This window comes from Oryzias melastigma, linkage group LG16 (genome assembly GCF_002922805.2).
Source record: "Oryzias melastigma strain HK-1 linkage group LG16, ASM292280v2, whole genome shotgun sequence".
Lineage (NCBI taxonomy): Eukaryota > Metazoa > Chordata > Actinopteri > Beloniformes > Adrianichthyidae > Oryzias > Oryzias melastigma.
Genome location: NC_050527.1, coordinates 18,325,530 through 18,334,526, shown reverse-complemented (window position 1 = coordinate 18,334,526; position 8,997 = coordinate 18,325,530). Strand labels below are relative to the sequence as shown.

At 48.0% G+C, this 8,997-nt stretch overlaps 1 protein-coding gene across 3 annotated transcripts; it reads right to left on the bottom strand.

Annotated features, from left to right (window-relative positions):
* Nucleotides 1-473: 473 nt before the first annotated feature.
* alg13 (ALG13 UDP-N-acetylglucosaminyltransferase subunit) lies at nucleotides 474-8,716 on the bottom strand (the record flags this gene model as incomplete). 3 transcript variants are annotated; one of them, XM_024267265.2, is given in 18 exon segments in its annotated part: nucleotides 474-529; nucleotides 598-633; nucleotides 716-884; nucleotides 948-1,095; nucleotides 1,300-1,404; nucleotides 1,495-1,762; nucleotides 1,837-1,922; nucleotides 2,027-2,127; nucleotides 2,202-2,266; nucleotides 2,541-2,661; nucleotides 2,737-2,785; nucleotides 2,852-3,017; nucleotides 3,085-3,166; nucleotides 3,239-3,311; nucleotides 3,373-3,419; nucleotides 3,503-3,553; nucleotides 3,723-3,806; nucleotides 8,474-8,716. In XM_024267265.2, coding segments are annotated over 18 exon segments (1,827 nt in total), but the record flags the coding sequence as incomplete, so codon positions are not given.
* Between the last annotated feature and the right edge of the window lie 281 nt (nucleotides 8,717-8,997).

Below are 8,997 nucleotides of genomic sequence, written 5' to 3'. Positions count from 1 at the left end.
CGTCTGACTGTCTATCTATGCTTGTTTTAAATTAAAATCTTTTTACTTTATTTTAATGATCACATTTTTACTATTTCTTTTAAATGTTTCTTTTAATGTTTTATGTAAAGCACTTTGAATTGTCTCTGTACATGAAATGTGCTACAAATAAACTTGTCTTGTCTATGTTCATAGATGTGTGAGTTCAGGCTGTAGGGAAAAATCGACTTGGTGATATATCTTGATGTTTAGTTTGGGGATACTTGCACTGATTTAAATGATTTAAAATGTTGACGTTACTAATTATGAGCGTCCTTTACGTCTTGCTTTTGTTTTTCACTTCCACCCCGGACCACTAGATGGCAGCAGAGCACACTGAGCCTCTTTGAGCAGCTCCACACCAAGGCCACAACAATGTAATGTAGCACAAGGATTACAGTCTGGATTCAATGAAGGAAACAGTAAGAGAGAACAGCAGCTGTAACAAGAGATACCTGCGTGGGGGCGGGGTCTCCAGTGCTGTAAACACCTGATGTTGGATAGTTCTGGTCTGGAACAGACGGACATCCGTGATTGGTGGTTCCGATCATCATGGCTGCAGCCAGGCGCCATACTCACCCTCAGAGGGGTACAGGAACTCCTCTGTGTAATCAGCTGACACAGTGCATGCCATTACAGGTGAGGTCACAGGTGAGGTCACAGGTGAGGTTAGGATCAATGTGTGTCAAAGCCTCACCCTGGTCCTCCATCGTACTTGAGTCCTCCTGGTCGTCTTCCGAAGAGCAAACGGGGGTGTTTCCCGGGGCAGGTGCAGGTGGGAGGAGCCCGGGGGCTCTCTGGAGTCGGTAGGACCCAGTGGGTGCAGGGGGCGGGGCTATGGCTGAAGGAGGAATCACGGCGGCGCCCTGAGAGGGAGGAGACTGAGTCATCTCAGAAACCCACGTGGACTCGTGGCGCTGTTTCCTCACCGCCAGCGGGGGGAGGATGGCCTCGGCATCGTCCAGCTGGTAATACGCCATTGCGGTCTCCAGGTCAGCTGGTTCCTCCACGGCTTCGGCGGAAAACCCAAACTGCCCGTCCTTGTTCAGAACCGCCGCCAGCTGGCGGCGAGTGCGCCTGGAGAGAGGAGGCAGAGAGGGCGGGGTCAGAGTGTAGGGGCGGGTCCCCGCTCTGTTCTGATTGCCCCTCCCCCTGCTGGTGGACGGACTTAACACACCAAAACCCGTGCAGAAATTTCTGGCAGCAGGCGGGCCTCCATCAAACCAGAACCAGAACCTTTTCTCCAGGTCCTGAGGACACACGTCTGTGCACAGCACTCACCTGGACCTGTGGCAGTAGTTCTCGTAGTCGGGGTAGAACCGCCGGCCCGTCTGGTAATACGTCAGCTGAGGTCCAATTAGGTGCCGGTTCAGGAAACGAGAGGAGCTTCTGGCGGGAACCAGGATGCAGGAGCAACACAGAAACGGGTAAGTTAGCATCAGGGCGGGCCCAGACGGTTCTGAGGGGCGTCGGTACCTGGACGAGCCGTAGCGCGGCGGCCGGGCTGTGGGGGCGGGGTGGTGTTGAGGGGCGTAGGGGTTGAAGGTCATGGCTCCAGGTGACAGCGGGGGGGGTGGGCGTGCATGCCCCACAGGCTGAAAGCGGGGGGGCAGCACAGAGGAGACGGGGCCTCCGTAAGAGGAGGGCGGAGCCATAAGCAGCTCTGCCCCCTTCACCACGTTGCTTCCCCGGGACTTCCTGAAGTAGCGGTGGCGGGGATTGCGTTGACCTCGGGAATCCGGGTCTGAGGAGGAGAAACGGAGGCCGTTCTGGGTCTGGGGGTTCTAAGACGAGGAACCGGGTCGGAAGCATACTCACCGAGATCTCCTTTCCTCGAGGGGGCGGCCACATTCCAGGCTGGAACTGGATTGACCGGTTTCAGGTCAGCGAGGGGAACCAGGTGTCTGCAAGAAACAACCAGCATTTGTCTGAGGCTGGACCGGCTGGTTCTGGTTCAGTCCAGAACCGACTGGTTCTGGTTCAGTCCGTGTGTGTGGTGGTCCGTTACTTCTCCCCCAGCTCCTCGATGAAGACCGTGACAGCTGCGGCGTGAGTTCCCACCTCCTGGATGAAGGCGTTGTAGAACTTCCCCTTTGGCTCCAAACGCACCTGAGTGGGAACAGGACCAGGTCAGGAACCAGGAGGAAGTGCGTCCAGACTCACAGGAAGTGAGGCGGTCTCACCTGACACTTGTCTCCCAGGAAGTACTGCCTCCCCGCAAACACCATGTAGTCCGTCTTCTGCATCTCTGTGAGCCGACAGAGTTCACATTAAGACAGTAGTTCAGGAATGCAGCTGACCGGGCCGGGACCAGGCCAGGAACGGGCCAGGACTGGCACCGAGTGAATCTGATCCAATAGGATCATTGGTAAAACCAATAGCTACAGTCCAACATCTGTAACATCGTACTGACTCTAGTATGCTTGAGTGGGTTTGCCTTTTACTTTAAAAGGTGCAATGAACTCCTAGTGCATACTGGGATGTGGTCCAGTCCCACGACTGTGGTTCTGGTCCAGTCTAACCTTTACAGGTGTCCTGCCACACGTCAAACTCCAGGTTCCGGTAGACATCGCCGTCCAGAGCCTTCATGACTTTGTAGGGCAGGGAGAGTCTGTAGGAGGGCGGGGCTTCTGCGGGAGGCTGCTTTTCACAGAAAGAAGGCGGAGTCAGCCTATGTGACATCACTCAGACAGCCTAAAGGTCCGTCTCGGTTTTTACCTTGGTCTCTTCTGAGGATGGCTTGTCCTCCCCCGCTCCAGCCTCCTCCCTGCAAGAGAAAAGCTGAAGGAATGTCCAAGGGGGCGGAGCTACAAGAGTGCGCACCTGCACGTACCTGTGTCCACGATCGTCAGGTGTGTCATAGCTGGTGTCTGCGTCGCTGCACACAGAGGGGCTGTTTCTGTAGCGACGACTTCCTACCTTGAAAGCCTCCATGGCCTGGCAGAGCTCCGCCTCCTCCAGGCCGAACACCTGGGTGTAAAGTAGCTCATACAACAGAGCTACAGAGAGACGCACCTGAGCAGGTGAGTTCTACAGACCCCAGCTGAGGACGGGTAGGACACTCACACTGGCAGAGAGCGGCAGAGGCGGGGTAACTTCTCGGGTAAACGATGTCGTAATGACCGTTAATGGAGCAGCACAGCATCACCTGACCACGAAACCAGTCAGCCAATGGAAGCACATTGTCAGGCATCATGTGACCAGCTGGGCCTCTCCTCACCTTCTCCACATAGTTGTCCTCCGAGATGATTGTGGCCGGTTTCCCGGGGTAACGGTAAATCACGAAGCAGCGCCTGGATGACGAGCGTCAGTTTGGTTACCATGGCAACCTACCGGGATATTTCTGTAACTCACCTGTACAGGTGGGAGAGGGCCTTGATCTCCACCTGACCCACAGTTTCCTTAACAGACAAACAGAATGTGAGGCAGTAGCAATGAGGCCAGAGCACGTCAACAGGTGGGGGCGGAGCTCCGATCTGCTCACCTTTGGGTCTTCAAGGCGCTCCAGGTATTTCTCAAAGGAGCCTTCAACAAACTGACAGACAGGGGGGGGGGTGAGTGTATGGGTGCAGGGGTGGACAGACAGGCAGACAGACGGGCGGGCAGACAGACAGACGGGCGGGCAGACAGACGGGCAGACAGACGGGCAGACAGACGGGCAGACAGACGGGCAGACAGACGGGCAGACAGACGGGCAGACTCACTGGTTCAAAGCTGCTCCGGTTGGCTCTCATGAAGTTAGCACAGTCCAGTCTGATCTTCTGATGGTAGTTCTGAGAGAAATACAGCTGCACACGCGTGTGCAAACATGGTTACAGAAACACGCGTGTGCAGATACACCGTATGTTGGGGTGTAACGGATCACGGATAATCCGCCCCCACCCCCCGCACACACCTCACGCTGGCATAACTTAAATCAATTGTCCGTTCACATCAATGGAATTCGCCTCAAATTCATGAAAATCCTCTTTGGTTTAACAAGCACTAAAGCAGCTGCTTGACGGTTATCTTAAAGACTGTTCACCTGAGGCTCCCGCTGCTGTGGGTGGAGCTTCCGTCAAAAACTTTTCTCGGCTTCATAATAAAGGACGTGGATCAACGCCGCTTCTCTGCAGGCAGAGGGGCGGGGCTCCTCACCCAGGCGGCAGAGCCGCCGCGAGCTAAAAGGTCCGAACTGTGTCTGTGTTTCTCTAAAGTAGATGCAGACAGCGCACGCGGTTTCTAAAGTAACACATATGGATTTGTGATGGCGGTACTAGCAGTAACCTGTCCAAACACTGCGCTAAAATATACGAGATTCTAGCAGAGAGGTGTGCAGCGTCTGACCGTCCAGATGACACGTCTAGCCGTGTTATTGATCCAACAGGTGTGCATGCTATCGGTACACATGTGGAGCAGGTGAATTAAGTGTAGATTATCAAAGAAAAGTGGAGGAAATTTTAATGAAAGGAGGTGAAATGAATATGGATACTGGCACTGTAACATAGGGCTGCCGCGATTATTCGACTAATCGACGACTAATCGACTATTAAAATAGTCGACGACTAATTTGGTCGTCGAAGCGTCGTTTGTTTTTTTTTTCTTCCTAGTTTTAATCTTAAAACTACGGTTCGCGCTTCCTAAAGCTGCGTCTGCCGTTCTCTTTGTCACACATGCGCAGTGGTGCTAATCCAGTCAGCAGTGACGTCACAGGAAGTTCTCGGTAGGCTCATAACAACACGCTCGCTCGAAAATGTGGGAAACATAAGGAAAATAAAAGAAGAAAAAGTGTCAAATGTAATTTCTAAGACAGAACTTGTGTTCCATGAGAGCACGATGGCGATAAATGATCACCTGAAGATGAAGCATGTTGAGACTGAGTTTGATCACGCTGAACAGAGAGCTTCGTCTAGCTAAGCTAACATTGGCGCTAACACAGCTAGCTCTGCCGCGGCTGTCATTACTGCGCTGTTTGGAGATGAACCAGAAGATCTGCAGGAGATCCGTGTCTACGGCGCTTCTGTCTGCATAGTGAACGTTTCATAATCTGCGCTCTTCTAACCAAACGCCGCGAGGACGGCACGGATAATGAGTTTACACTGGAAATGAACCGCTCGTCCAAGGCTTCATCCATATTCCGCGCCGCGATCACGTCGTCCGGTTCGAAGAGCGGATTATGAAACATTCACCGCAGACAGAGAGGCTGTGTGTCGGTACGGATCTGTACCAACAAACGGCAAAACAACCACAACAATAAAGAAGTAACACAGATTTATGGGTTCTCCCCCAAACTGAACAATATGAAGTATCGGTCTGCGCATGTGCAGTGGATGTAATAAAAGAATGAAAGTACTGATGTACATTCTAACATCTCCTGCTTTTCTCCCTTTTTAAAAAATATAATTTTCTCCATTTTTATTTATTTTCTTTGTTTCTATGGACATCCTCTGGTTTTATATGTAAAGGAATATCTTGAGTTCAAAGATGTTATTAGTGTTTCGCTTTAATAAATGGGCCTCAGTCAGCAAATATTTTGAGTGTGTTTATATCTGCAAATAGCTTTTGAAATACTTTGTACATGTTTTATTAAATATATGTTTTAAAGCTTTATAAAAAAGAATTGCAGGGTTTTAAAGAGTTTTCTGTTGTTGATTCAGATTACCTCATTTGATTTAAGTCTTGTTTTAATGCCAGAAACAAATGAAGGAGAAAAGCTGCAGATTCATTAAAAGATTAATAAACTATTGTCTTTATTTTAGATAGAATATAGCTTACAGACCTCAAGTTTAAGGATGATAATGGAGTGTTTTACATCCAGTCGCCGCACGAACCGATTAGTCGACTATTGAAATAATCGTTTGTGGCAGCCCTACTGTTAAATAATGAACAATAAATAATGATTAACAGGCTTAACATTAATATTATCCCTCAATAATAATAAATTATCCATTATAAAGTGTAAAACGAATTAAAATGCAGCATTCTGAATTTTTATTTACAGTTTCTGTTCCTTGAAGGGAGAAGATCATTCGATATACTCTGCATTTATGCTCTTAACTAGAGCTCTGTTTATTTTGTTCCTTAAAATATGTTATTTTAAAGAAACGTTCGTATAAATCGTTAATTTTATTCTTATGTTGGAAAGAGCATTAAATTGATATATTGTGTTTTAAATTGTTCAAAGTTTTTGAAGAAAATTTAAATATATTTTTGTTTTAAAAATATTTAAATATCATAGATTACCAAGATAATATAATTGTTTTTGGAATATTTTCCATATTGTGATACATCGGCATCGTGAGCGATGTATCGTGAATCGCATCATGAATTACTCAGATTCCAACCCGATTGAAGTACTTTGCTTATTGAATATATGATTTGAATCTTTTTCAAAAATGTATTTAACTTTTATTTTGTTGTTTTTTGCTGTTTTTTTTCACTGATCCGAAAAATGATCCGAACCGTGAGTTATGTGACCCGATACACCCCTACCGCATGTACATCCATCTCAGAAACCCAGACACACTGCTGAGGACGGCTCTAGGATGACATCATGAAATGGGCGGGACCCACGGGGGAAAGGCGGAGCTTCAGAGACCGAGGGTTCTTACCTCTGAACAGGAAAAGAGTTTACAGAAAGAACTAATTTCATTAATAGTTTGTTCTTTAGTGATCCAAAGGTGAATGGATCTAGTCGACTCAGAGGCTGAAGAACATCGTGGAACAGGAACTCTAACATCTTCCTCAGTGCAGGTACGATCTTCAAGAACCAGGTTTGTAACTTTCATTCCTAAAACTGTCACCTTCTGAACTGTTTTTCGACCAAAAAACCAGAATCATTTTGTTTCTGCATACATGTACTGACATATTTGGCTCCATCATGACGACATCACAGAAATCTGTTCACGTTAACTCAAAGACCATAACTAACAGATTCTTTTCACATTTATATCAACCTTTATAAAAGTACTCGCATTACAAAAATGTATTTTAACGTCTAGGGTTTTAACGTCTGTCATATTGGATAGTGGATGAATTCTGTTGTCTCAGAAGATATAATTTACTTTTAAAGCTACAGTTTACTGAACCGCTCAAAGTTCAGTAGCTGATTGGATGAAATTCTGACTCAGGATGAAAAACCTTTCCTACTCCATGGATTTGATCAGGAGGATCTCTGGATTTGATCAGGAGAATCTCTGGATTTGATCAGGAGGATCTGTGGATTTGATCAGGAGGATCTGTGGATTTGATCAGGAGGATCTGTGGATTTGATCAGGAGGATCTGTGGATTTGATCAGGAGGATCTCTGGATTTGATCGGGAGGATCTCTGGATTTGATCGGGAGGATCTCTGGATTTGATCGGGAGGATCTCTGGATTTGATCAGGAGGATCTCTGGATTTGATCGGGAGGATCTCTGGATTTGATCAGGAGGATCTCTGGATTTGATCAGGAGGATCTCTGGATTTGATCAGGAGGATCTCTGGATTTGATCAGGAGGATCTCTGGATTTGATGCTTTCTCAGATTGACATGGACTGTTTTCACAGATGTTAGTGGTAGTGTCTGACCCAGAGTCCTCCATTCATCTCTGACTATAGAGAGCTGGACGGCCATCATCCTGGTTACACCATGATCTCTAAAGACAGAATAGTCTCGTCCCCTAAATTCCTCCTCAGCTCTCGTTTTCTCTTCTGCTGCATCCCAGTTTTCAAAATGATCAAATCCAATAAACAGGCTAAAGGAAACTACAATCACATGTTCTTTCCTCCGAGTTTCTGTTGCTATGGTTACTAGCTGGCATCGAGCCGGCGCAGTGAGACAGGAGCCTACATCCAGGTGTGTTCATTAACACTTTCCAATCAGACCCAGCAGCCAATCAGAATCCAGCGCTCACCCGGAGCGTGGTGTGATGATCGGGGGTCTAGGGCTCCGGAGGGAGACTGCTGCACGCCGGGGTGTCAGAACAAGACGCCATTTTGTCATCTGTATTTTTCATAATTGAAAGGAGTGATCATCTCTTCGCACAAGGATCTTTGACCCCCCCCGCATCGTGGGATCCAGAGGGAATCAAGACGGGGAGTAAAAGATATTGAAAAATGTTTAAATTTATAGTAAAAAAAAAAAAAAATCTGACTAAAAATAGAAAAAAACATCCAAAGTGAATCCAAGTTCCCGATGGATCGTAGTGAATTCTTTGGACCAATTACGTCCAATAATTTTAAAGTTATTGGAAAAAGTTAGTAGTTGTCGGTCCCTAACCATGACAGAATGTCTGTCGAGTATCCAACACCCCCCACCCCCCAGACTCCTAAGCCCGCCATTCCTGTAAAGAACCAGGAGGGCGCGCGCGCGTGAGACAGCAGCCTTGGAGCGGGTCAGCCTCAGACCCTGAACCCGTCCCGGCCGGTTCGAACCCCGGAGGAAGCTTCTTCGGGCTCTATGGATTCTACGCGCCCCCCGGCCCCACCGGCTCACCTGCTCGGACACGGCCCGGAACAAACTGGAGGCGTCTCGCGCCACCATCTTCCGGTAGAGTCCCAGACTGGACAGGTACTCGTCCATGTTCACGAAGTACCTCTTCAGGCCCTTCTGCATGCCGCCGCCACGCGCTCCACTGCTGCACACTCTCCGAGCTCGAGGCGCAACGCCGACAGGTGAGTCCAATCAGGCTAATGAGCGCGCGAGGCGAGGAGGCCTTCACGGACCCCGCCGGGGTCGGAAATGTGGGAGTTACAGTGGAAGGCGCGTTCATGTTCTACTCTGATGAAAACGCGTTTTTTAACGTGTTTCTCTCATGTGTCGGACCAGTTTTAAGCTGTTTTAACCTGTTTTAAGCTGTTTTAACCTGTTTTAACTAGAGCTGTCAGGCGATTAAAATTCTTAATCGCGATTAATCGCATTTTGTCCCGAGTTAACTCGCGATTAATCGCAGATTTATCTTTGGCTTTTTTAAAGGAAAAAAATGTGTGCTTCGTGGAATTTAGCAGTTCTACATTAAT